Raw genomic sequence first — 25,467 nt, 5'->3', positions numbered from 1 at the left:
AAATTTAATTTGAATTCGGTCACTCAAAAAATGCAGCTTCGAAAATGCGCTTAATGCCTTCGTTGTCGCAAGGAACTGGGCTCAATGCGATAAGCCCGGCCATTCCAGGGCAGTTCACAGTGCACTCCAGCAAGTACTCTATCTGAGATTTCTAAATCCCTATACCAGTTAGGTTTCCAGAAAATCCGACCGAAACGTGGAATGCACGCATTTTGTCAAAGGCCTGCTGCGCAGTGAGCATCGTTTCGCCGTAGATTGGCTTGAAAACATGCATTAGTACCGGGCCAGCAGCACTCCAAATGTGACGGATCACGGCGGGTTGGATCAAGGCAAGGCCCTGCCCGTGAGTGAGTGTGGGGACCACAGCGCTGAGTGTGTGTTCGAGCGCGTGAGTTAGGTGCAACAGGGACTCGTCGAAGCACATTCCTCCGATCACAGCGGCATACGTAAGCCAGTAGCGGGCGCGCAGATTCTTCATGTCCTTAAGGGCAACAGGTAGATACCTGTGCACGAGGTAGCAGACTTCTGAGGCTAGCGTTCTGCTGTATGGCGTGGCTACAGTGGTCGTTGCACCCTCTGTAACATGATTCAGGGCGTCTATGGAGGTGAATCTGACCATATCAGCAGACATGGAGAGCATGGCGTTTATGTCATCAATAGCGTAATCGGGGTAGAGAACTGGAGATGCGAGTGCGGGTTTGTACGGATGTTTTTCGCCAGTCAAAATGGATACGACTGCGAACTGGTCGCATTCGGTTCCAGTACCGTGTGTAACATTTACCATGACAAGGTTTGCTCGCTTTTCTGGTGCAAATTCGAACTTGTATAGCTACCTGCAGTTCTTATCAGCGTGTGCAAGGAGCACTGCAATGGATTTTGCGGAGTCACCTGGAGAACCACCACCGATAGAAATTACTAGGAAGTTCTTATCGTATTTGGGCTTGAAAAGTGCCACAGCTTCATCTACAACCTCCGTGGTGGGATTCGTCATTATCTTGTCATAATGCAAGTATGAAATATTTCTGGTTTTAAGGGCTTCCATTATTGGCTCCCATACTCCACATTTTTTGTACGCGCCTGGGGAGGTGACAAAACCAACGCAAGATGGTTTCATATCGTCCAAAATGTCATTTATTTTGCTGATTGCATTAAAACCTAAAAATAACCCCTTCTTTGTGCCATGAATAAGCTTGGATATAGACTAAATATCAACTGTTTCATAATAGTCCATTTGTAGAAGGAATGAAATCAAATCTGTTTTTACTTATAGAAATAAAATTAGTATATAATGACAAGTTTTAGTTTTTGAAACAATTTATATTTAAGAATTTATATATTATATAAAAATATTTAGATAGTTTTTGTAAGTAAAAGTTTATTATGAAATTTAAATCAGTATTCAATGAATAATAACAAAATTAAGAATTTGTGAAACTTATAGAAAAATAAGTATTTCTAGTATAAAAATATAAATAAAAATAGCAAAAACAGTAATTTTTATTTTTGAAATACTATTAAATGTAATTCGTCTTTTGTCATGCATAAGTGCAATAGGTATATTTGTCTTTTTCCGACATTTAGAAAATTAAGTGTCTGGTTAATTAATATTGTAAAATTTATTATCTTAGATTAAAGTTCAGGCGAAAATTTCAATTTCTATAGTCATTAGTAACATCTACAAGGAAAATTCCTAATGTAGGGTTAATAAAAATACTGATTGAGAGATAAAAGTAATATCAATTATACAACTTTTTAACACTATATATGATTTTATAATATATTGCTAAGAATTAAATTAAAATAAATATACTTAAATTGTAAAAATTAGTAAAATCAAAGGTAGTAAATAGTAATTAGCTTTATTAATCAAATAATTAGTATATAACTTGCAATTTACAAACATTGCATACTATTAACGTAAACTAATGGATTTAGTTTAGTTTTGCGTTAAAATATTACATATTATAACATTATTTGACATTATATTTAACCTGTAATTGAGAACGCTAAACAATCGAATAATATTAATATTTTCTTAAAATAATTATTTTTCAGGCAAGATGTAGTATATTCCACATGCTTTTCATTTATTTATCTTAGATTCGTTATAAATCAATTAATAATATTCATTTATAACAGCTTATATATTGGATATATGGATCATAGTTTAGTCTCAAGTATAATCAATCTAGTAAGTAGGCCACTATAAAATCTTATACTGGAATTAAAACTATCCAAAACTTTAGCTTATAATATTCTATAGACTTTTCACTCTTATATTGTATTTATTCGGCCGAGACCTACCTAATTTTAATTAGTAAGATTAGGGTCATAAGAATCGCTTCTTTCTTCATGCTTTGTATCAAAATCTGTCCAAACAACTTATTACGTAAGCTAATGATCTAAATAAAGCTAAACCTTGTCATCTCCATTTTTTTACTATAACTACTATGATCGTTCCTAGTCATCTTCCTAGTTTCCTTATTACTAACCAATAACTATAAATGGGACATCTTTGGAGCCCTATTAAATGTGTCGAATATGTATTCCTTTGTTAACTAACATCACCTCTTCCTCAAAGGATGAGATGTATCCGCATCCCATTTTGCATTTATTGTATTCTATAATTATACAATAATAAATTAATTTAGTTTAGTAGAGTTATAACTATATTTACTTATAATATTATATATTACTACTAAAGATTTTCAAATCATTGTTTAATTATTTACAGATAATATATCGTTATTAATACCTTTGATTTATTAATAATGATGATTATTGTTATTGCTTTCACGGATCGCTTTAACACCAATCAGTGGTTTTAAGGGTCCTGTAAGTTGTCGAACTACTTTAATGGAGAGACGGAAGTCAAGGTAAATAATGTATAAATAAGTGACACGCAAATTGGCCAGTATATAGGCAAGGACCTCATCACCTTCCGCTTCATGCTGTCCCGTGCCCCCGTATCCATCCGCTACAGAAATACTGACACTAACCCCGTGATTCTGTCTGTTAACTCTCCCAAGATTGGCACTGGCAGTAATATCCCTCCGCTCGTCATCGGCGGTATCACCCAGACCATCTGGGGTGGTGCGGCCACTCCTTATATGACCGCCAAGCCTGCTACTGGAGACGCTACGCCTGTATCCAATGCCACCTCCACTACAATTTCTTGGGACTTCTCGAAAAAACCCCTAGCTGCCCAGAAAATCGTAGGTTTTAATGCGGACTCTCAACAATTCAAGAGATCCATCGCGTTTACCTTGAACTCATACAACGATGATGCTCCAGAACGTATATGGTCCAAATCTCCCATTACTCCCCCACAAGTTGCCAAATACTGGCCATGGTTTGGAAATCAGCAGCTTGGAGCTAAGGCTGGAGAGCTTGTGGTGCTGGCACTCGCACTTCCAGCACCTAATTTATATTAGACTGCTAGTAGTACGGGGACTATGGATATGGTAGGATTCGCAGCATATTTATCAACAACTTATTCAGCCAATATTGATAACGTAGTTTTAACGACTTTATCAAATGAGATGACTATTAAGTAGGTAAAACCAGCATTTACATGCACTTTCAACGTCTTCATCACGTATGATATTTATTGGAACGTATGGGCTGTTGCTGTTTCTAGTACTCTTATGATTGTAGCAACTGCTATTATCATCCCTACTAAATGCATTGATGTTAAAGGAAGAATGTAAAGGAAGAAAGTTTTATTAGCAGTAGACAGGGAACATGAGCCTACTGTAACTGATTTAGTAACAAGTGGTGATATCGACACCGTTGTTGAAGAAAAGTGATATGAATTCAGTAATAAATTCACTCAAAAAGACAGTCAATAAATATTAGTGCTGCTTCTAAATAGATAACCACTGCATTTATGGCCTATTATAGTATTTCAGCGTGATCAACATCAATTGCTGCTTACGCTGCTTTGTTGATAGAAGTTGAGAGTTAAATCATCTTAAACATGATACTAATAGTGTGGTCAATTGCAAAAATTTAGCTCAACTTTTCCATCAATTAATCAGTCAATTGAATAGATAAACTAAGATTCTAAAACTCTCGTATTTACATAACTTCTTCTTCTACTTATTATTTAATCTTAAGTTAATTAGCTTTTTCTACAACTATATAGGCTGCTTAAATCATCGAAGCTGTGAGTTTTTCACGGCTTCCTTCCCATGAGAAATCAGCAGGTGATTATTCACTAGGAGGGATACCTAATGATGCGTTATCCGGTTCTAAAATTGGAATATCATAGTTTACTGACGATTAATCTGAAGAATGAGCAAAGTTTGAATCGGAATATTGTGTTGGTAGGGTGAGTGGAGGTAGTTTGAAGTTAAGATTTAGGTTCATTTTTAGGAAACCAGTTAATAAGCTTTAATTTCATATAATAACTTATTAGTGGTAATAATTTATAAAACTGAAAATTATAGTATTAAAATAGATAGTTTTATTTTTTGACTATATTTATTTGTTTTATCAAAAATAAAAGCACTGAATCAATATGAATACAATATTATAATTTTTTAAACATAATTCATTATATAAACTTTGAAGATATCAATATTTTAATACAACTATACATTGTTTCAACAACGTTATAAATTTAGAATTTAGTACAGTATTTCCAATTTAATAAATATATCAAGTATGCCACTAGTTAATTACAATAAGTAAAGCTTATAAGCGAAAGTATGATTTTTTTGTTCAGCATACTTTATGGGTAAAATTATATATATTGAAATCCTTTACAGTAAAAATATAGGTTTTAAGCCTAAAACTATATCATGTTATATAATAGATATAATATTCACTTTTTCTTACCTTTCCTAATACATCTCTAAATGTTCCCAATACCATTTACACCACCAAAAGAACAATACTAACAAGATATAAGATTCCCTACGCTCCCTCACTTATTCTAATCGATAGCAAATGAGAATCCAGACCTGAAATGCCTTGGTACAAGAACTTATCATGTTGACGCTAGAGGTTCGTACAGGTGGTTCTCATATAGTGAGATTTTATAGCTAGCCTCAAATTTATAGTAAAGCCTAAAAGTTATTTCGGAAGGTGAGAAATATATAGGTATTATCAGTTAAAACAGAACCGAATGGACAGTTCTTGACCTAGCAGCGGCAGGATTAGGCTTAATCACAGTTCCATTGTATGATACCCAGTCAAACCAAGACTGTGAACATATCCTTTCGAACACTAACGTAAAAATTATATTTTGCGAAGTAGACAAGGCAGCAAAATTTGAAGAAATTTTCAATAAATTTAACATCTAAATCTACGTTTTTGACGATGGATATAGAGAAAGAGAGTGGATGAGCGGATAAAGCTGGGATTTTACACTACCTGAAGAACTGAAAATCAATCTTAAGATGGACTCTGAATTTACGAATCCTATTTACAAATCAGAGAAAAAACCTACTTATACCGCACCAACTTCTCTTGAAATCTTTACTACCTCATATAAAGTTATGCTTCCAGATATTTATCCGAAAATCAACGTCCCAGAGAGCTTTAAAACACTCATTAAAGGCTCCTACCATTCACTTTTGAACTACAACCCAGAAAATATTTACATCAACAATGTGACTGAAAACTCTATGTATACACTGGTTTTTACCTCCGGAACAACCTCGCTGCCAAAATCTGTCTCGTTAACATTCAAAAACTTCATGGCAGTCGCACTCTCAATGCAGTAATAATGTCTTCTAGAGGGTGGTGAGCAGCAAGATTATATGATTTCCTACATGCCTCTGGCGCATATCTACATGCGCGTTCTTCAGACGGTCGCTTTCGCCCAAATTGGCGCGCAGGGCTACATCTCAGCCACGGCAAAAACACTCCTTGATGACATTCAGTCCTGCGCCCCAACAGCACTTTTCCTGGTCCCCAGAGTCGTCCAGAAGATCTACGACGGCATTCTCCAGAAGATCAAAAACTCGTATTTTCCGATTCGAATGCTCTTCAAACTGTGCTTGAATCTGCGAGTTTAGGCCTACAACGAGCAGGCGATAAAACTTCAGATCCTGAACGATCACCGCAGGCCCTGCAGATCGACATTGGACGCGCAGTTCAAGGCACATTATGGCGTCGATTTCGGTATCGAAAACGTGCTGAACGCTCTCCAAATTCACCCCAAACAGCGCGAATTTTTGGCGAATTTCTACGCCGTGCACAGCGAATTCGACGGCGCAAAGACCCCAAAACCATCGGATTTGACCTCAAAAATGACGACTTTCGCGTTCAATCCGCTCACTAATTTTTTCTTCAGCAAAATTACATCCCTGACTGGCGGGAGGCTCAGAGGCGCCGTTTCGGGCTCTGCTGCCATCTAGCAGAATCAGGGTTAGTTCTTCAGGATATGCTTCAACTGTAAGCTATTTCAGGGCTATGGATTGAGCGAAACTAGCGCTGGAGGTACCGTTTAGAGCTATTTGGCGTCTAATTACAAGGGCGTTGGATGGCCTGTTTCTAGTGATGTCAAAATATCGCTTAAGAGCACAAGTGACTATTTAGTGAGCGATTTCCCGTTTCCTCGCGGGGAAATAGTGATTTCTGGAAACTGCGTACAAAATGGCGAGTAATTCGCTACTGCTGACATTGGTCAGTTCAATTTCATTACCGGAGAGCTGGAAATTGTCGATCGGATCAAAAATATCATCAAATTGAGCTAAGGTGAGTTCGTGTAACTTGGTGAGATCGAATTATGTATATAGAAACACAATTCGTGTGAAAACTGCTTCATTTGGGCATAAACTTGGATGAAGTGGTTAATCTGTATTATTAGCTTAAATAAGGTATATTTAAAATACTCTTTTCCTTAATTCTACGGTAAAAAATTGTCAGTATCTGATTATAATACATTAAATACTCAAATGTAAATAAAATTAACTGAATTTTGCAAAAAGAAGGGACTTAAAGGGTTCTAAATTCCTAAATATTTTCTGATTGATTTCACAGAATTTAACGTGGAAAACGACCTTTTAACTAGCGCTTTTAAAGTGAAGCGCGGTAGCTGCAGCTTGAAATACGGATGTATCTGCGAAGAGATTTACCACTTAGTTGAAGACAATAAGGAGGTAAAAATCGCGGAATTGATGAGCCAATTCGGTGTGGATTTGCTCGGGGAGTGATGAAATGTTAGTTAGAAGTGAAAAATTGAAATTGACAGTTAAAGTATAATTTCTCAGTAATGATTGTTTTATAAGAAATATAGGTGGGGTTCTTATAAATTGTAGATACAAGGCTGCTTACATTATTATATAAAATAGTATCTTCCTCAGTATTATAAATTAAGTTTTAAGCAGAATATCTAACTTATGAGTATACTAATATTATTGTTAGTTGTTTAATTTGAAACCAATTACAATGCCTATAAACTCATATTGACTATTTATGAGGCACACATTGGCATCATGTAAAGTAAATCCAGATAACTACATTAAATCCCTCACTATTAAGCATCCTTCTCCCTCTTATTTTAATTAAAAGCGAATTGGCTGATCATAGCAAATGGTAAGTCAACATCTTTTCCAGAGTTTACACTAACCCAAACACAGTGTAGCCCCAGTGTTTTAGCAAAAGATTGACTTTCGCTTTCGCTCATAACACTCGTACCTTCAAATTAGTTAACCACTAAAACCCCTTTTGGTTTTTCGATCATTGTAGCATCCCTGAAAGTCCTGAGCCAATGAGAGCACAAATCGAATGAGTCTTTCGAGGTAGAACTTACTGTTAGAATGAGGAATGTTGAGTCGGTAATAGCTTTTTAAGTTATTTGCCAAGCTAGAGGATGCGCTGGAGTATCTAAGAGGTAAAGCTCAACATGTGTATCAGATTCTGGGATTCGGAGTTTTTTAGAGTAAATTTCTGGAAGCATAGTTGGAAGGATTTATTTGGGAGTCTCATTTAAAAATGCATGAATAAGGGATGTTTTACCTGTCTAAACATCTCCTAAAATTGCTACTTCCGCACGAACAATAGGCATATTTTGGTTTTGGAGTGGCTGAGATTAATTGTAAAATTCACATAATAGTGATAAAAATATTAGAAATAAAACTAAAATATAGATAATATTATATATTGATTGCTAGGTTAACAGAACTTATTTTTAGAAATATATATAATTTAAATACAAATTATTACTTGTAGAAAATATAAATTAATTTATAAATATTATATAAGTGAAAAATTATAATACCTATACTCAAAGAAATAAATTATTTATTAATATTTTAATTAAGCATATAAATTATTATTAATCATCTACATTCATTTCAATTAAATGCCTGAATATCATGTATGGACATAAAAAGAAGAAGATGCAATAATACAAGGACATAGTCATTATTATAACAACTATAAAAAAATTTAACAGAACTTTCTGTAATACATGACTATAGTATAGGTGAAGAATAAATTTTATAAAATGAAATCAGAAGGTAAATTAGCAGAAAAGCAAATACCATCGTCTACTAGCTTCAGTATGTTAGAAGAACTAGTAGCAATTTTGAAATAATTTCAATGAGCTTCATGTGAGTGTGTTCAATAATTTAATTTTTAAAATATTATTATTTATATTTACCAAGACTTAATTATTAGAATATTAACAAATATTGGTTTCTCAAATTTTAATTAAACCGTAGCCTTCAAAACCTTGTTCTGATATAATTATAAATAGTAATCTAAAGAAGTTTCCAAAATAGTTATATATACTAAATAATTTTATTAAAAGTTTGTTCTCTATATTAAAAGAATAATAAACCAAACTTATAAAAATAATTATCCATAGATGTCACCTATCAAAATTTTAATAAACTAACTTCATGTAATTCTATTAAATATATACTAATAATTGCATTAATCGCGAAGATATAGATTTTAAGAACTCAGTTATAATTTTATATTTCATCACAATGACTAATATATCTTTATTTTAAATACGATTTAGCTTTATACCCCACAATACTCACTTAAATCTAGGTGTGTTGCGTGTCCGTGTTAACGGTGAGAACTATTTACGTTCAGCTTATTTCAATTCTAATGCCCTCTCTCTAATATTTGTCTAAACATCCTTTTCCTTTTTTTTAACATTAAGTAGACGCCGTTTTGGACCATTCTCAGAATCTAAATGTTCTATTCTCCTTCTAATATCATATAATTCATCTGAAAGTACCTGATCGCGGGCGATTGCCTCTTTTAGTAGCAAATCATCCGCCTAGATTCCATCCAAGAATTCTTATATCTATGTTTATACCGTGCCTAGTGATGTCACCATATCTGAATGATCTATCTTGATATCACTATTAGTTGCTATTCTTGTGATCCTGGGTGGACATATAGATTCTACAATAGATCTATTTCGAGAAGAGAGAAACGAGATTAATTTACGATTATTCGCTTCAGCCAATCCTATTTGTTATAACTCCTGTTTGACCCGCTCAGCATCCTCCATTTCCTATTTCTTGACTTCTAATTCGCGTACCGTTTCTTCAAGCTGAATTGCAAACTAAAGAATTGCATTACGCGCATTTTATAATACTGGGTGGATGGAGTCAAGCGGATGATCTAAATCTTCTTAAACATCATAATATGTGACTTTCACTTTTCTAGCCCTAACAATCAGTAAGTCAAACTAGCGATTGACTAGTGTTTCAAATTATGTTACAAATTCCATTTAATAATAAACTTAATATAATATATAATATAATAGTATTGAAAACAAATTAACGAATCATCAATAATTAGATTCTAATATATTTTTTTATATGACGCTTCGAATCGAAACTATATTTTAATAATTTAATTAACCTCAATTATAGCAATCTTGGTTACCATCAATTGTAAGGAGTCAAGCAATATTGAACAAAGTATAATCGAACCTTAAAATGTATAAAACGCACTAATTTTAATCTGTATAAATTAAAAAAAAACTATTTTCCACAAACTATGTTAACCGGCAATTTCGTTACTTTATTAATAATTCCAACCTCCAATCAGAGAATGCATCTTTATTCTTAGAATATGTTATAATTTTAACATTCAAGTCGGCTAATTTATCCCTCACAACTAAACTATAATTACGTCATCTCATTTCCACTCCTAATGCCCATCTCGCTCTAAACTCTGAAAACGAGCCTGAAGCAGTTCAACCTTATCACAGATATCAAAATCATCGTCAGCAGCAATGATATGTCCTCAATACTCTTTTTTAACTCACTTTCTATCGAGCAGTTTTCGACTCTAATCTCAGCCCCACTCCGCCTCCAGCCCCACACGTTCTTAACTGCAAAATGTGGAAACTGCCAGATCCTACCGTCACGTAAGGCAATCTTCCAGTTTGACGATATCGAGAAGGAGTTTTCGGTTTTCTCGGCCTCGCTCGCGACGCTGGACCTGAGCAAGGGCCCAGACGGCGAGAAGTTCGCGAAACTGATGCATGAAAAGGTGCTAATTTCGAACCAGCGGGTGAGCGAGCTATCCGCTCCGATCGTGGTCAAATTCTCCAAAAAAATCCTCCCGGGGCCACCACCAGCAAAATCTTGCGCCGAGGTAAGCGAAATCGTACGTGGACTCTGTTTTGGAAGCGACAATCAGCACGAGTACAGTATTTTCACGCTATCCGGCGTTGTATTGAACGGGAACGACCTCCGAGACATCGCAGAGCACCTGAGTGCTACTGGCTAGATGTTCTACATGGCATTCATCAGCGGCGGGATCGCCGGGCGCCGGGGGCGTATTGGCCGCGTGACCGTAAGTTGCTATGGTGCGTGTAGCGAGATCGCGCTAGAGGTCGAGGACGCCGTGGACTGAGATTTTATGTTCGGGTTCGCAATGCTAACTTCCAGAATGTCCATTCCGTAGCACGCAGCGCAGGCATTTCACAGCGCCTTTTCTGGTATAGGCACGCGCGAGAAGGCGGTGATTTTGTGCGTCAAGGGCGCGACAAACGAGCAGCTCCAGGACATGCAGCTGGCATACAACCAGATGTTCAACAAATCGTTGGCGCAGACCGTGCGCTTCGAGACCTCTTTCAACTTCGAAAAGCTGGTGCTCAGCACACTGCAGCCGCGCTACCAGCTCTGGGCCGAGTGTATCCACCACGCAGTCGCTGGGCTCGGAACGGATGAGAAACGGCTCATCTACTACGTCTTTATGATGGACGACTACGACAAGCAGCAGGTGCGCCTAGCCTACCAGCAGAAGTATCGCAAGACGCTTGACCACGCGATCGAGTTCGATGTCCCACCCTTCTGGACTTTTGGGCGCCTGATGAAGCACTGGCTCAAGAACGACAAGCTGCAGCATGGAGATGTGTAGGATTTAGTAGCACAGCTCCATAAGGCTGAGGTAGGCCCAGGAACACGTGAGAACGTGTTTATTGATGTTTTTACCACCACGTCGCATGATTCGTTCAACGCAATCGTGGCAGAATACAACAGGCAATATCTTATCAACTTGCGGCATGTTGTCAAAAAGGAGTTTTCAGGACACACCGAAGCCGCCATGTTAGCGGCCTATGATTTTAACGTCCACCCAGCCAATTTGTGCGCCTAACTGGTCTCGCATGCAGTAAAAGGGATGGGTACAGATGATACGTTATTAATAAATGTTACTGCACTGTTTCGTGACAGGTACTACGACTGGATTTGTCAGGCATATCCTGGAAATATTATAAGGGCTATTAAGAGAGATACAAGTGGGTGGTATGAAACTGGAATATTAGAGCTGTGGAATCTTAAATCTTGAGTGAAATAAACAAAAACTGGAAATATTCATATAAATAAATGCCAGAAATGTATTGGATTAGTATCGAAATGCAATGTATTAGTAACAATAATACATCTAGCATAAATACTCATTTAACACGGTGTCTGTTTACAACTAATTTCATTGCCTATCTTCTTCCTTCTTCTATCTCTCTAGCTTACCATTCTATCATAGGTTGGGCGCTCAATCTACCAATAACTTTTTTTAGGAAGTCAAATTATGCTCTTACATCACAAAGTTCAATTTTAGACTCTTCAAGCCTGTAACAATCGCAAAGGCAAACCTGTGTTCCTATATCATATTTTAATAGTTTCAAGTCTGGATTTGCAATTCGAGTAAAATAATTTCCAGAAACTGGTACCTTCGTTTTTGGATAAAGTGTTCCTCGTGGAAGCTTAATAGGTGAACGCCCTGTTTTTTCCAATGGAATACCTTGTTTTTATGTCTTTTTCATTAAATTAAACATATTATTTGCTAATTTTGGTAAAGGAATATCTATCATTTGAGTATTTTTCGAATCTTTCTTTTATAGTAGGGAAGAATTCGCATCCACGAGCGGAATACTAGGTGCTAATCTTTCAATTTCTTCTAATGTGGTTATAGCCCCAATTTTAACTGGTTTTACATCCGTTTCTACCTGATTAGCAGTCTCTGTATTTCCTGGTGATTCTTTTTTTCTATTCGACTCCTTGTTATTTTTAACCATCTAAGGGAGTATGAATGTCTTAATTTATGCTAAATTTTAAATTTCTTCTACTTACTTTAAGGAAATAGTGTTTATTACTTAATCTTAATTTGATTATTATTATAAAGAATTAACTGACTATAGAACATGTTCAAAATCAAATTTTTTAGGATCTATTTCAAAATTTAGTTAATCTTTTAACTTTTAGTGTTATTTTTCTATTTAATCTGCTAATTCTTAATCAAATTATGAAAGAATGGTTTAAATTAATTAATTTTTCGTTTTATTTCCTTTATAAGAATGAGAAAATTCTTCTGATAGTGCGCCTATTTGCACACATTCACGAAGTTTTAATTAATCTATCTCGTCATTATTGTAATCTTTCAGTTGGTAAGATCTATGAATAGCAGTATTAGTATTTCCTGTCACGTTGCAGATCTACTATGTTTCTTAATCAACTAGTAACTATTCACAATCTTATTTACCTTATTAATATGGTTTCAGTTGAGTTCTTGACATAGTTAAAGTTGACTATTAGTGAGCGCTAAGAGTCCTAGATTCAATTAAGTTTGAATAAGAGGTTATAACTTGTAAGCTAGATTTACTAATAACTCTTGGTAAATCATCTAGACCATTATCCGAAGTTAAACGCGTTGGTTCATTTTCTTATGACAAGCTGGATTCGTAACTCAGGCTAGAGGACTAAATTAGTTCAATATCAGGAATATTATCTATATTAGAATTTTCGTATAAATTATTTGTTTTAATCTTACGAATACTTTTTTTAAGTTTCTTAATTTGTTACAAAAGTACTCTTTGTAAATCAGCTCCTTCAGTCTATACATCCTTATCATCAGATTATTTTAAGGATTTAAGATATTAAATTTCTTTTTTTAACGCTTAGATTGATTTCTTATATTATATTTCATTAAAACTATCATTATTACTATTTGTGTATTCAATTTATGATATATCTTTATCATCCGTAATCAAAAATCCTTACAAAAGTTATCTTAGTTCTTAATCTCGCTGTGCTTCCTTAATTTTTTCTTACTTGGCAGCATCAGATTTGTAGAGGATTGATTGCTTAAAATGGTTTTCTTTTTAATCTAAGGATATAATTAATTTTTTTATATTTTTATGCTATAGTGATATTTATTTACTAAACTTTTTAGCTTATATTTCTGTCTATGAACTTAAAATCATAAGCCTGGTATTTTCAGATTCGTATTAATCGTTTTAAGTCTCTACATCCGATATTTTTAATTAAAGCTGAGAATATAACTTATTATACTCATCAACATATTACTATTGTTAATTAACTATATAGTCATGAAGATTTGTCGTTTTTTGTAAAAAATCTATAATAAATAAAGTTTTTGAATCTTAGTTATTCTCCTATGTTTAATAGTTATCTACTGAATCTTATAACTAAATCCTTATCTAGGTCTTGATATCCGCTAATTACTTAAAAAGAACAGTTTTTAACTAAGATTAAAATTTTTTCAACATTTTAATTCATGATTTATATTCTTATATATAATACTATATAAAATTCAAAACATATAAAATTACTAATTATCCTAATTAATACTTATATAAAAAATTAATAGATACATTTTCGACATGAATAGCTTACATATAAGTAAATTAAAATAATAAAAATATAATTGAATACTCATAGTAACTATGACAAGCTCATCATTATCAGAAAGTCAAGTTTTAATCATAGATCGATGATAAGAAAAACTCTTACATCTTAAAAGAAAGGAAAAATGAAAAGTAATTTTATCCTCACATTATTATTAATATAATAATATAAATTTTATTTTTCACTTCTTAAAAAGATGGATTAAGAGTAGCTTTAAACAGATAGAATTAACCATTTAGTATAAACATTTTTTGCTAATAATCCATCATAATAAATTATAATGTAACTTAAAAATGAAATAATATCACTTCCATTAGCTGCCAATATTTTTTCAAACTCTTTCTATGAGTTGCAATAATATTCACTAAATTAAATATAACTATTTATTCTTACTATCATACACCTACCTAATAACTTTAATATAATGTAATAAAAAGATTTACAGTTAACAATGCATTAAAAGCTAGAAGCTTCTACTTATTATGCAACACATCCTGGATCAATTCCCGACCTATCCTTGTTTTCTTTTTTCTAGCATGAACATCTAGATTCTATTTTCAAACTTCTTTAAACAATACTCAAAAAACCAGAAGATGATTTTCAATCTTAGAAACAGCTCATTATTTAATTTATCCATACATCCTACAAATAAATGGAACTCTAAAATAAGAATCAATTTAGAGACTTAATTAACATATTACTCTCCAGATTAACTTTTTTTAACAAACTTCCACCTCTTTCATTAAATTTTTTGTAAAAACTATCTCCTTAAAATTTTTAATAATTTGATTCTATTACTTTATAGTAATAAATATGTAAATTTTTTACTTCGGTATATCCTTCTACATTTAATGCATCTTCAATTATTATAAATTTCAGCAGGTTTAATACTACAAAATATGCATTTTTATATGCAAATTTTAAAATAAACCCACAGATATTCAGCTTCTTAAATTAGTCTCCTGGAAATGTGCTTCTTTTAAAAGAAAAAATCAGTCAAAATCATCGTTCATTTGATTTTATCCCACTTCTTCAGTAAAAATCAGCTTTTTGGATTAGAAATCTTCCTTCTACTCTTGAAGACATTGAATATCTCAATGATTCAATTTTAAAAGAAGAAATAACAAATAAATAGGACGCTTTTTGTGCTCTTTTTGTCACTTTGGTTCAATTACTGAGTTCATCTCCTGAAATAAATTTAAAACTCCCGGAAATACAAGCCTTAGAAGGCCTTTATAGTATTAAAGTGTTTTAAAAAATTAAAGAATGCTATGCACGAATGGGTTTACTTCAAACTGATTTTTACGCTTAATCATTTGAAAATTGTTTTTACGGTACTATAATGACGTAAAAATCATATAATATGTAGATGACTTTGAAATAAGTGGTTTATTATTGCTTTATGGGCCGAAAATATCAGTATTTTATCTAGAACGCACGTGAATATGTCCCGAAAAGTGTATTAATTTAAGCAAATAAGGGTTGTCCAAATAATATTTTAAAGGGTCTCTTTATGATGCAGTGCACTGAATAAGAAAAATCAGATTTTTAATCTAAAAATTTTATTTTCCCGCTATAATAGACGTGGAAAAACCCAATTTTAACTACATTTCGAGCATTAGAACGTGCGGTAGCGGGTGATTTTGTTGAGTTAAATGAATTATTCATAATAATTAAATCTAGCTATCCTGAATAAATTGTTGCTCAACTATGTAAAAAACATAGTTTGAAACATAAATTTCATGTTTAAACAGAAAAAGTAACAATTTTAAATGACAATATATTAATATTATTTTTAGAGTAATACACTGAACTTATACCTGTAGAAGGTAGAAAATCTTTACAAGTTTTGATAGATTTAATCAATTAGGTTCGCGTTTAGCTCTCAGCTCAATCTTTCATCTCAAATTAATTTTACACACTGTTCCATCCTAATATGCGTGCAAAAATTGATGAAGAACTATTAAATTGTTTCTAGAATATTGAAAATGAAAACTTTGACGAGTTAAAAAATATCGTTGTTCCACTTTAAATAGGAGAATTTCTAGGTGAAAATGATGAAAAATATGTACTTTGCAATGGAATATGCTTTATTTTGGTTCTATTTACAGGTGAATTCGAAACAAAGAATTAATATATATTATTGAAGTATATTTTATTACTATGTGATAAATATAGTAGCTTAAAGAAATTATATAAAGCTGCTTTTAGCCAAATCGATTATTCTGAAACTAATTTTTACAGTAAATATTTTACATCAAACTAGGTATATAATGGTGTTTAAAAAGCATACGAATATATAATGACTAACTTTACACCTTTTGTTGAACGAAAACGTGAATTTTTGCCATAAATTTCAGGCCTATCGATTTTTAATCTTTTTAAGCATTTAAATTAAAATTCAATATTCTAGTTTAACTAAAATAAAATTCTTGTATTTGAAGTGAATTAAATTCCCTGTTAAATGGAAGAGTAGTAACTTAAAAAGCTTATTAAAAAATACTCAATTAGCGAAATTCTAGATAATTTTCATCAACTAAATTTTTCCCTTCCATCGATTTAGTTACTTAAAATTTTTAGTAATCAATAAATTTAGATATAGAACTACACATTTTTGGCTAATTGTAGATATGAATTTTAAGATGTGTTTGATCTAGTTTTAGAAAAAATTTAAATTTAAAAGGACATCAAAAGATTAATATCTTTATGTGATAGTAAACATATATATATAATTTTGAGCAAGCTATTGAGCTTGGGGTAAACATCCGTTAATAAGGCATTAAGCTAGGCTCAAAATGAAAATGATATAGAAATGCTTCTATTTTATCCTTTTAAAAATATGCATAAAGTTCAATAATGTAAGTTATACGGAAGAGTTATTGAGTTTCAAAGAGAAACTATTTAGGATATTAATCAAGATATTGGTGGATTAAAATATGCACTTTTGGAATAGTGAAATTTCATTATTAGTTATAATCAACATTATATTAAAGGTCAATATTAAATATTTATTAAACATCTATAAATTTATATAATACTCATATGATAGAAAATGGGGTGCGTAAGCCCATCTAAGTAAAACGAATTAGAACACTCTAAGGACTCGGCAATGATGAATGCTTTCAACTCTCATATATCGACTAGCTAAGAGGATAAAAAGGTTACAGAAGCCTAGTGGTAAGTTTTAGATAAACTCTAACTAATGATAGGTTAGAAACGAAAAATAGATTAAGTTCCTCTAGACTTTGATTTAGACTCTCCTTTTGCTGAATCTAATATTTGGGAACACGATACAATTTGTTCAATTTCCGATATAGAGATGGTGATAGAACCGGAAATTCCAAGTGCAGAAACAACATAAATATAGTATTCAGTGCCAAATTTGAATTAAAAGACATTATAATCTCAAGAATTCGAAGAAAAGCATTAGTTATTAGTTCTCGAACAGAATTGTGCATCAGTGCTAGATTTGGACTAGTTTTAGAATTTATAAATAACAGATTACATTTTATCTAGCCAAAAGGTAGGGCAGTAACATGACTATAACCTTGTGGAGGTTGATATTGACTGAATACTAATATATTGAGAGAATTTATTTAGGACTCACTCTACTGATAAATACTGATTAATCAGACCTTAAAAATCATTATTTATCTATTCTGTGTCACCAGTTTAAACGTCTGATAACTCTAAATCAAGATGCAGTTCTGGTATAGCACTGGAGTTATTTTGAAGCTTCATGAATAATGTATCTTTTTTCTCTAGTTATTACTCTAGTTAGTATGAATTGTAGTCCTCTAGTTATTACATTTAGCCTGCCGTGTTCACATTGATTTACTAACAAGAACCCATTAGTGTGAAATGAAATAATAAACACAAATATATAATATCTAAAATAAAATAGTACATTTTTGAAACAAATTCACTACCTGAACTCTGCATCCATATTGCTAACCACTACAATGAACCATTTTTAGTCTGGAATTACAACAATTTCCCTTTTATCACTTCTAACCCTACAATAATTTAATTCATTTTATGGATCTGCATCGCGTATTGATGCAATAGCTAAAAGCGCAAATTGAAGTATTAAACGAGTATATTTTTAAGTCATTTCTTCATCAAAAGTGGTACGCAGAACTTAACCATCATCTAATAATACTAATATTCCTTAAACTCCAGGTAGTTAAGTGATTCTAGAAATCGTTTACTCAACTTAGCATTAATCCATAATTTGCGGAAAGGGATAATTATATGATTAATCTTATAAAATATTATTAATATATTTGACCAGTTTATACTATATTTCGGAAATTGTACTTGTCATACAATCTAATTCCATATCTTTGCACCATTTTAGATAACTTAAGATGATCTCTTGATTAAATAATGAAGATGCAAAAAAAGTAAATAGTTATATATTACTATATTTTTATTAATATTTACTTTCCACTGTAAATAATGTAGTTAAGCAATATTTTTAGATCTTCACTGATGTCACCATCTGACGTAAATAAACTTATTGTGGACTATTTGTCTGAGTCAGGTTATGATAGAACATTGTTCTAATTTTCACATGAAGCCTAGGTTACAAATTACAAATCATAGAAAAATTTGCTGCGTAAATTGGTTTAAAAAGGTCTTTATCATTCAATTCTGTAATAGAAATTACTACCATAACCAATTTTGTTATAAAACTAAATACAAAGTAAGTAAATGCCATTAAAATCTATACCATCCGCTACCTTTATAGCACAGTTTTCTTAAGTAGAGTAATTTGATACATTGAAGATAGCAAACATGTACTATATATTCGTTAGGTAATAAGATTCTTTGCGAGTATTTGTTGCAATTCATGATTAACTACGGTTTATTTTTAGGGCTACCTCAGAGCTTTTCTCTGTCTCAAATAATTAACTTGTATCACTTTTTAAATATTAAGTTCAAGTTTTTGGATTCCCTGGTTGTGAAATGATTGATTAAAAACCTGTTAAAAGAAAAGGTGCTGCCAAATTTTTATAAAAAATTGGAAATGATTATATCATTAATGAATATGATAAGTAACAAATAGATGGATTTCTTATATATAATACTACAAAATATTATTGGTGCGATAATACACTAAAAATTAAAGGAAATGTATGCGCTATTACAATTAATTTTAACGATATTATAGAGTCTAACTGCATTATAAGTATAAAAATAGAGTAGAGTGCTCTTCTAGTTGCACTAGATACAGGCTTACTCTATGCACAGATATTACCAAAAGATATTTCTATCATTAGCGCAGTGCCATAGACTTTACCTATGGAAAGCTTCATACTTGTAAAATGGTTTTTACCTATATCGATGCTTTAATTTAAAAATATGCATATATATTAAAATAAAGTTGTAATATATACATAAAATCAGGTGTATATTGTTTCTTTTGAAGGTAAAATAATTGACTATTACGAAATAGAAAATATTTTCAAGGCAGTCGTAGTTAACTCATCGCTATGCATAGTATCTACTAAATAAGTTATGGTTATATCTGAAATATCGTATAATGTCAAGGTAGATTTTTCAGTTGTGCATGGTGTATCTTCAGCTGGCGATAAATTAGTTATTGCACATGATAATAAAATTGAAATAGTGACTGTTTGAATTTATTATAAACTATATGTTTATTTAAGATAATATATATTAATATTTAATCTTAAACAGCACTTTCATTGTATGCACTTCCTATAAAATTATTAAAATTTTAATAATTACGAGACTTTCCATGCATCGGTATTTAAAAAGTAAAATATGAAGAGTTATGGAAACTATATACTTCGTTAGGAAAATACTATTGTTCCACAATTTTATTATTTTTTCAATTTCTATTATGAATACAACAAAATTTGCTGAAACAATATAGATATAACCTAATTTATTTTAATTTGCAATATAGGTATTCTATTATAATTTATTAATAGGTTTTATTTTATCTTTATGAAAAGTTAATCATAAGTATATTTATAGTAGTATAGTATTCAAGTTTATCTATGCCAAGGTGCGATAATATGTTTAATTATGTTTAAATATTTAATAATTATAGAATTTGCAACTATTTATAATATACCATGTATTATTAATATTACTTTTTTTAATATTTTAAACTTTTATTCTATTCTAATCTTATTTTCATTTTTATCAATAAATAACAACCTGTTTATTTACAAATTACTATAATATGAATTATTGAATATATTAACATTAAATATATATTTTTCAAAAATCGTATACTAAGGAAAGCACTACAAAGTTTTATCAATTATATATTTTATTTAGAATAATAATAATTTATACAACTTTTTTAAACTGATGTCGTATACTTTTTAATATATATTCGTAGATAAAATTTATAGAAACAAATGTAAAAAGATCTACGAAAAAATTAATAAATATTCATATAAATATATTACAATGCTAATTCTAAAAGATCTTTTCTTAATATTATGAGAAAAGTGCCTCTTTAATTCTAAATTGCATCTACACTACTTAACTGCTGCTTTGGATCAGGACTTCTATCTATTCCTATTGTAGCATAACGAATAGGTTTATTTTGGTTTGTTTTATATAATTTGACAGCCGTTATTTTCTCTTGCTTCGTTTTCCATTAAATTATAAACGAGCATACTCGTAATAAATGCACACAACCGACGCTTACTACAATGATTTCTGCTAAATTTGGACGATTTTGGACGTTCCTCATTGATCTAAGTATTATTTTCTGCCTACTTCCAGTCAGTTATATCGCTGTATCTGCTGGAAATATAGGCTAGGCTATATCTACTTGGGCTAACCTTCCTTAGCTTACCGAAAACTCCTGGTAAATTGGTCTAAAGTTTATTTGCGGACTGTTAGTAATGTTCCCACTGAGTCTTTTAAAAACGATTAAAGTTCTTAATTTTATCAGTAGCTTCTGTATTCTTTTTGTATTCCTAACGGTATTATACGTTATTGGCCAATTTTTCAGTTGGCTTGCTACTGGTAGGATCCTTAATAGAGATCATGTAGCCCCAATTTTATAGGTATGGCCTGCCAACGATAACTATATCTTAACCTTTACTTTTATAACAATGTTTCTGAGTCTTTATTCAATGACTGCATCAATTCCTTGCATAATGCGTGAATATGTTCAAGATTTTAATATTACAGTCCCTGAAATGAAACTTCGTATGAGATAGGCTGTTTTTTATATCACTATTCCAGTGGCTTTTTGTATTTATACTGGTTTTGGTATTCTTTCTTTGTTCTTTTTTGATTTTACTTGTGTCAGAGATGCCAGTGGAAATTAAGTTGATCCAGGATGTTTTTAAATTAATTCTAATGTTATATTGGCCTTTGCTGGAGATCAGACGGCTACAGTCATAATGTTACTATTTTCAATTGTTGTTTTTGTATCATTCCCTTGCATGCTATATCCTATACGCAGATCTATCATTTAATTCTTTAAAATTGATGCAGATTTGGCAACATTTAAGGGCTACTTAAAATATAACATTATTGGATTTTCAGTTACCATAGTTTGTATTGTAATAACATCATTTTTGAGTGCCATTGACGAAATTCAATCTTTTACTTCAAACTTGCTAGGAATGTTCCTATATGGAATGAGTGGGCTAATGATATGGTATAAATAAGGAATAGTACTTGATATTCCTGACTCTATCAATAACTCTGTAGAAGAGTCTCCTGAAATCAATTATGAAGAAAATCAGCTATAAGCTGCCAATGAAAACGGAAGTAAAGATGAGTTGCTTCAAATAGAGACCGCAAAAGTCTAATAACAACCACTTCCCATTTTGAGAACTGCAATTTTCAGTGTTTTTTCGTTTGTTTTAATAGGCCTTAACGTGCTTGCGATGAGCTGTCAGCTATATAGCCTAATCAGGCCATGAGTGAATCTTATTTTCGTGAAAAATGCTCACTTTTCATCTTCTTTAGTTCTTTTCTCTCCTTTTCCATCCCTTCCCTTTTCCCTTCCAACGTCCCTAACCGCAAAGCTGAGAATCGGTCTTTTGTTTCTTCCAAAAATCTAACTATTATTGTCAATTAGCTTAAAAAAAGCGCATGCGGCATTAGAATCCTCAAATTCTAAGAAAACTACTTATTTAGTCGCTTTTTCAAAGTAACCCAATTCGGAAAGTTCGTCCATTCGTTTCAGCAGGTCGAACCTCTTGCAGCGTGCCATATCAAAGGTATTAGTATCCTCTCTGGGAAGACGAATTTCACTGATTTTCAGTTGTTATATCATGAAGTAAAATGCTTTGTTTTCAAGTTTTCGAGTCTTAAAATCCATCAGTTTTTACATTTCAGAAATGGTGAACGTATCGTCTGGCACTATCAACTTGCGCGAAGCATAAAATCTGTATATACTCAGCCAAAATGCGTGCTCATCCATATCTTTTGGCAGGTTTTTGACCACAATTCTGGTAGGTGAAAAGTGGAAATTGATATTTTGTGATTTTAATTTGAGCTCTTTAAATAACAGATTTCGCTTGACTAAATCTTATGGAGGCACATTATTTTCTTCTCCAGAACCAGTGTTTTTAGCTTAAAATTTATATAAATCTTCGTTCCTTATATTCTCATTCTGTAATTTCTTATCAAGAGAATTTTTACTGAGTGCGCGCGATACATAGAAAATTTAGCTGTTTATGATGAATGATCCTTAATTCAAGTCTAAAAATTCCCATGGAACTTGCTTAATTTCATTTTCTTTACAGTATTGCTTGATTTACTATCCAAAATTCGTGTTTTTCCCTAATTCAACACCTGTTTTTAAGGTATCTTATGATTTAAATTATTAGATGTAACGAATGAGATCTAAAGTTTTTTCAACAGAATCGGCATCTTCAAAAGTTAAAAATGCTGTGCCATTAAGATTTCCTGATTTTTCTGTTACTATAACACTAGCAATTACACCAAAAGGACTAAAATATTTGAAAATTAGACGCCTAAGCGTTTATTTCACAGTATGTTATTTGGTTAAAGAATTTGGAAGATAAATTGGTAGGTTGGAAATGAAAAGTTGTTTTGGAAGTGTTGTCTCTTAGATTGACTTAGATAGTTGAGGCTATGGTCTTGTAGTAGTTTTTACTGCTTCTGAATGTGCTTCTGAAGTTTACTAATTAGAAAGTTCTTTTAACTGATCTTCTAATGGCTTTGTCGGATCATAAACCTAAATTTTAACGTCAGATTCAGAATCTTCGGATTCTGATTTAGCTGCTTAATTATCTTCTTCTTCTTCTTCATCCTCAACAATTTCGAATGAGTGATCTTCTTCAATATGCTCCAATTCTTCTTAATTTTCGATGTTAGTTTCATTTTCGCCTAAAAAATCTATAATGCAAGTGTCATCATTAATTTTAATTTTAGCTAATTTAACACATGTTTCAGAATCTAAACGATCAAAAAGTGTTACAATTGCCCATTTTTTACCGCTAAATACAACTTTTCTAGTAGGAAAATGGAATGTACTTCTAAAAATGCTCATAAATTGGCTAAAAGTAGTTGTCATGCCAATATTACGGATGATAATTTACGTATCCTTAGTCCCATAAATTCTAGCAAATTTATGCATTGTTTACGTCTATTTTAAAGCTTCAGTAGCAGTTGCTGTTTTTTACAGTTACACTACCATTTCATAAGTACTTGATTTGAGAAGGTCTTTTGCTAAATTATAACCTTTAGAAGGGCCTACTTTTACATTATCTATAGTTTTACAGGCTCTTTACAACATTTTTTGATGCTGGTTTTCAGGTATTTTAGAATCTTTGAACGAAAGTGGAATAATAAGTTTTTATGAAGCTATGGTAGGTTTCTGAGCAGCGAGTTCATAATCTGTAATTTTTAGAGTATGCTCAAAAAGTTCTATAGGAGACGTTTTTATTTACTCCAAAAAGTCTATTTTTTCTGATTCTAATTGGAATACTGCTATCGATGATTTTGGAGTATAATAGAGGCGATCAGGTCTAAGAATTTAAGATATAGCTGCAAATAGTTCTGGACGCTCAATTGTGTCAGGATAATTTGTAATTTTGATAGTTCTGGTAATTGGGAGCTTCATTGTAGGAGAGGGTAATGAAGTGGTAAAATAGTATATAATTATAATTATATAATGCAAAAGGTATCACTTACCAAGGGCCATCTTGCGCTCGCTGAGAAGTTCTTCGATAGTCTTTTCGATCAAAGGTTTGAGGCTAGGGCAGATATCAGCCTTGACTGGGACCCACTTACCATTCTTGCTAACACATGGTACAGAGCAGAAGATACCTTCAGGAATATCGTAGAAATTACCAGGCTAGGCTATGATGGAAACACTGGTATATTCACCCTCTTTAGTACCTAAGAACCAATCGTGCATACAGGTTAAAGCACCATGAGCAGCAGACATTGCACTGGACTTTCCTCTAGCTTCAATAACTTTAGTTCCACGTTATTGAATAACTGGGATAATTTCCTTGACCCACTCGTGGCTAAGTTTTTCTAAAACTTTTTCACCGTTAACTTCAACGTTGCAGAAAACTGGTACCATAGTAGGGCTATGGTTACCGAATAAGAAAACATTCTTAACGGCACTAGGTAAGCACTTCATCTTAAGAGCAACCTAACCAACCATTCTGTTATGGTCTAATCTGCTCATAGCAGCAATGCTTTCTCTGAATCTAGGAGCATGTTCATATAGAATTCTTGCATTAGTGTTGGCAGGGTTTCCAACAACAAGGATTCTACAGTTATCTCTAGCAACTTTCTAGATGGCCTTACCTTATGCTTCAAAAATAGCAGCGTTCTTGGCTAAAAGATCAGCTCTTTCCATTCCAGGGCCTCTAGGGAAGGCGCCGAGTAAAATAGCAGCATCGCAATCCTTAAAACCTACCTCAGCATCAGAAGCAATCCTGATTTCATTAAGTAAAGGGAAAGCACAGTCAACAAGTTCCATCTAAACACCTACTGCAAATTTCTCAGCCTATGGTACTTCTAAAAGAACAATGTTTACTGGTTAGTCATTACCGAACACCCATCCTTTACCGAGCTCACAAACTAAAGAATACGCGATTTAACCAGCACCACCTGAAACTGTAACATTGATAGGTGACTTCATGTATTTGGTGGAGGGGTATTATCTGATTTAGTCCATACATTATTAATATATGATAATAATATGATTTATATTAAATCACATTTGTTTATTTTATTGAAATTTTATTTATTTATAAATTACTTATATATTAATTCACAAATAAACTTTGTGAATGAAGATTTATCAAATCTGAATAATGTATACTTTACGATT

At 32.2% G+C, this 25,467-nt stretch overlaps 19 protein-coding genes across 19 annotated transcripts; 9 read left to right on the top strand and 10 right to left on the bottom strand. All coding sequences in view use genetic code 6, as the record gives it.

Moving 5' to 3' along the window:
* Positions 1–19: 19 nt before the first annotated feature.
* On the bottom strand, positions 20–1,231 carry SS50377_21887 (alcohol dehydrogenase; the record flags this gene model as incomplete). Its single annotated transcript, XM_067905780.1, has 1 exon — positions 20–1,231. One exon carries the CDS (start codon positions 1,229–1,231, stop codon positions 20–22), a length of 1,212 nt encoding a protein of 403 aa, XP_067767097.1.
* Positions 1,232–2,268: 1,037 nt separating this feature from the next.
* On the bottom strand, positions 2,269–2,604 carry SS50377_21886 (uncharacterized protein; the record flags this gene model as incomplete). The annotated part of the gene is made up of 1 exon (XM_067905779.1): positions 2,269–2,604. The coding sequence occupies one exon, from the start codon at positions 2,602–2,604 to the stop codon at positions 2,269–2,271; it is 336 nt and encodes a 111-aa protein (XP_067767096.1).
* Positions 2,605–2,771: 167 nt separating this feature from the next.
* SS50377_21885 (uncharacterized protein) lies at positions 2,772–3,809 on the top strand (the record flags this gene model as incomplete). The annotated part of the gene is made up of 1 exon (XM_067905778.1): positions 2,772–3,809. One exon carries the CDS (start codon positions 2,772–2,774, stop codon positions 3,807–3,809), a length of 1,038 nt encoding a protein of 345 aa, XP_067767095.1.
* A 19-nt stretch (positions 3,810–3,828) lies between these two features.
* SS50377_21884 (uncharacterized protein) lies at positions 3,829–4,371 on the bottom strand (the record flags this gene model as incomplete). The annotated part of the gene is made up of 1 exon (XM_067905777.1): positions 3,829–4,371. The coding sequence occupies one exon, from the start codon at positions 4,369–4,371 to the stop codon at positions 3,829–3,831; it is 543 nt and encodes a 180-aa protein (XP_067767094.1).
* A 491-nt stretch (positions 4,372–4,862) lies between these two features.
* SS50377_21883 (Long chain fatty acid CoA ligase) lies at positions 4,863–7,166 on the top strand (the record flags this gene model as incomplete). The annotated part of the gene is made up of 1 exon (XM_067905776.1): positions 4,863–7,166. One exon carries the CDS (start codon positions 4,863–4,865, stop codon positions 7,164–7,166), a length of 2,304 nt encoding a protein of 767 aa, XP_067767093.1.
* A 317-nt stretch (positions 7,167–7,483) lies between these two features.
* On the bottom strand, positions 7,484–8,020 carry SS50377_21882 (Rab GTPase-like family protein; the record flags this gene model as incomplete). The annotated part of the gene is made up of 1 exon (XM_067905775.1): positions 7,484–8,020. The coding sequence occupies one exon, from the start codon at positions 8,018–8,020 to the stop codon at positions 7,484–7,486; it is 537 nt and encodes a 178-aa protein (XP_067767092.1).
* Positions 8,021–8,317: 297 nt separating this feature from the next.
* Positions 8,318–8,560, top strand: SS50377_21881 (Myb-like DNA-binding domain-containing protein; the record flags this gene model as incomplete). The annotated part of the gene is made up of 1 exon (XM_067905774.1): positions 8,318–8,560. One exon carries the CDS (start codon positions 8,318–8,320, stop codon positions 8,558–8,560), a length of 243 nt encoding a protein of 80 aa, XP_067767091.1.
* Positions 8,561–9,001: 441 nt separating this feature from the next.
* Positions 9,002–9,709, bottom strand: SS50377_21880 (uncharacterized protein; the record flags this gene model as incomplete). The annotated part of the gene is made up of 1 exon (XM_067905773.1): positions 9,002–9,709. One exon carries the CDS (start codon positions 9,707–9,709, stop codon positions 9,002–9,004), a length of 708 nt encoding a protein of 235 aa, XP_067767090.1.
* Positions 9,710–10,137: 428 nt separating this feature from the next.
* SS50377_21879 (uncharacterized protein) lies at positions 10,138–10,845 on the top strand (the record flags this gene model as incomplete). Its single annotated transcript, XM_067905772.1, has 1 exon — positions 10,138–10,845. The coding sequence occupies one exon, from the start codon at positions 10,138–10,140 to the stop codon at positions 10,843–10,845; it is 708 nt and encodes a 235-aa protein (XP_067767089.1).
* A 21-nt stretch (positions 10,846–10,866) lies between these two features.
* On the top strand, positions 10,867–11,781 carry SS50377_21878 (Annexin; the record flags this gene model as incomplete). The annotated part of the gene is made up of 1 exon (XM_067905771.1): positions 10,867–11,781. The coding sequence occupies one exon, from the start codon at positions 10,867–10,869 to the stop codon at positions 11,779–11,781; it is 915 nt and encodes a 304-aa protein (XP_067767088.1).
* Positions 11,782–11,890: 109 nt separating this feature from the next.
* SS50377_21877 (uncharacterized protein) lies at positions 11,891–13,999 on the bottom strand (the record flags this gene model as incomplete). Its single annotated transcript, XM_067905770.1, has 1 exon — positions 11,891–13,999. One exon carries the CDS (start codon positions 13,997–13,999, stop codon positions 11,891–11,893), a length of 2,109 nt encoding a protein of 702 aa, XP_067767087.1.
* A 263-nt stretch (positions 14,000–14,262) lies between these two features.
* SS50377_21876 (uncharacterized protein) lies at positions 14,263–17,094 on the top strand (the record flags this gene model as incomplete). Its single annotated transcript, XM_067905769.1, has 1 exon — positions 14,263–17,094. The coding sequence occupies one exon, from the start codon at positions 14,263–14,265 to the stop codon at positions 17,092–17,094; it is 2,832 nt and encodes a 943-aa protein (XP_067767086.1).
* A 96-nt stretch (positions 17,095–17,190) lies between these two features.
* SS50377_21875 (uncharacterized protein) lies at positions 17,191–17,709 on the top strand (the record flags this gene model as incomplete). Its single annotated transcript, XM_067905768.1, has 1 exon — positions 17,191–17,709. The coding sequence occupies one exon, from the start codon at positions 17,191–17,193 to the stop codon at positions 17,707–17,709; it is 519 nt and encodes a 172-aa protein (XP_067767085.1).
* Positions 17,710–17,741: 32 nt separating this feature from the next.
* SS50377_21874 (uncharacterized protein) lies at positions 17,742–17,990 on the bottom strand (the record flags this gene model as incomplete). The annotated part of the gene is made up of 1 exon (XM_067905767.1): positions 17,742–17,990. One exon carries the CDS (start codon positions 17,988–17,990, stop codon positions 17,742–17,744), a length of 249 nt encoding a protein of 82 aa, XP_067767084.1.
* A 70-nt stretch (positions 17,991–18,060) lies between these two features.
* Positions 18,061–18,369, bottom strand: SS50377_21873 (Dynein light chain; the record flags this gene model as incomplete). Its single annotated transcript, XM_067905766.1, has 1 exon — positions 18,061–18,369. One exon carries the CDS (start codon positions 18,367–18,369, stop codon positions 18,061–18,063), a length of 309 nt encoding a protein of 102 aa, XP_067767083.1.
* Positions 18,370–18,599: 230 nt separating this feature from the next.
* Positions 18,600–19,784, top strand: SS50377_21872 (uncharacterized protein; the record flags this gene model as incomplete). The annotated part of the gene is made up of 1 exon (XM_067905765.1): positions 18,600–19,784. The coding sequence occupies one exon, from the start codon at positions 18,600–18,602 to the stop codon at positions 19,782–19,784; it is 1,185 nt and encodes a 394-aa protein (XP_067767082.1).
* Positions 19,785–20,623: 839 nt separating this feature from the next.
* SS50377_21871 (Amino acid transporter family protein) lies at positions 20,624–22,069 on the top strand (the record flags this gene model as incomplete). Its single annotated transcript, XM_067905764.1, has 1 exon — positions 20,624–22,069. One exon carries the CDS (start codon positions 20,624–20,626, stop codon positions 22,067–22,069), a length of 1,446 nt encoding a protein of 481 aa, XP_067767081.1.
* Positions 22,070–22,095: 26 nt separating this feature from the next.
* Positions 22,096–24,240, bottom strand: SS50377_21870 (putative RNA binding protein; the record flags this gene model as incomplete). The annotated part of the gene is made up of 1 exon (XM_067905763.1): positions 22,096–24,240. The coding sequence occupies one exon, from the start codon at positions 24,238–24,240 to the stop codon at positions 22,096–22,098; it is 2,145 nt and encodes a 714-aa protein (XP_067767080.1).
* A 63-nt stretch (positions 24,241–24,303) lies between these two features.
* SS50377_21869 (Malate dehydrogenase 1) lies at positions 24,304–25,311 on the bottom strand (the record flags this gene model as incomplete). Its single annotated transcript, XM_067905762.1, has 1 exon — positions 24,304–25,311. One exon carries the CDS (start codon positions 25,309–25,311, stop codon positions 24,304–24,306), a length of 1,008 nt encoding a protein of 335 aa, XP_067767079.1.
* Positions 25,312–25,467: the final 156 nt, after the last annotated feature.

This window comes from Spironucleus salmonicida, chromosome 2 (assembly GCF_000497125.1).
Source record: "Spironucleus salmonicida strain ATCC 50377 chromosome 2, whole genome shotgun sequence".
Taxonomy (NCBI): Eukaryota; Fornicata; order Diplomonadida; family Hexamitidae; genus Spironucleus; species Spironucleus salmonicida.
This window is presented reverse-complemented; position numbering and strand designations above follow the sequence as displayed.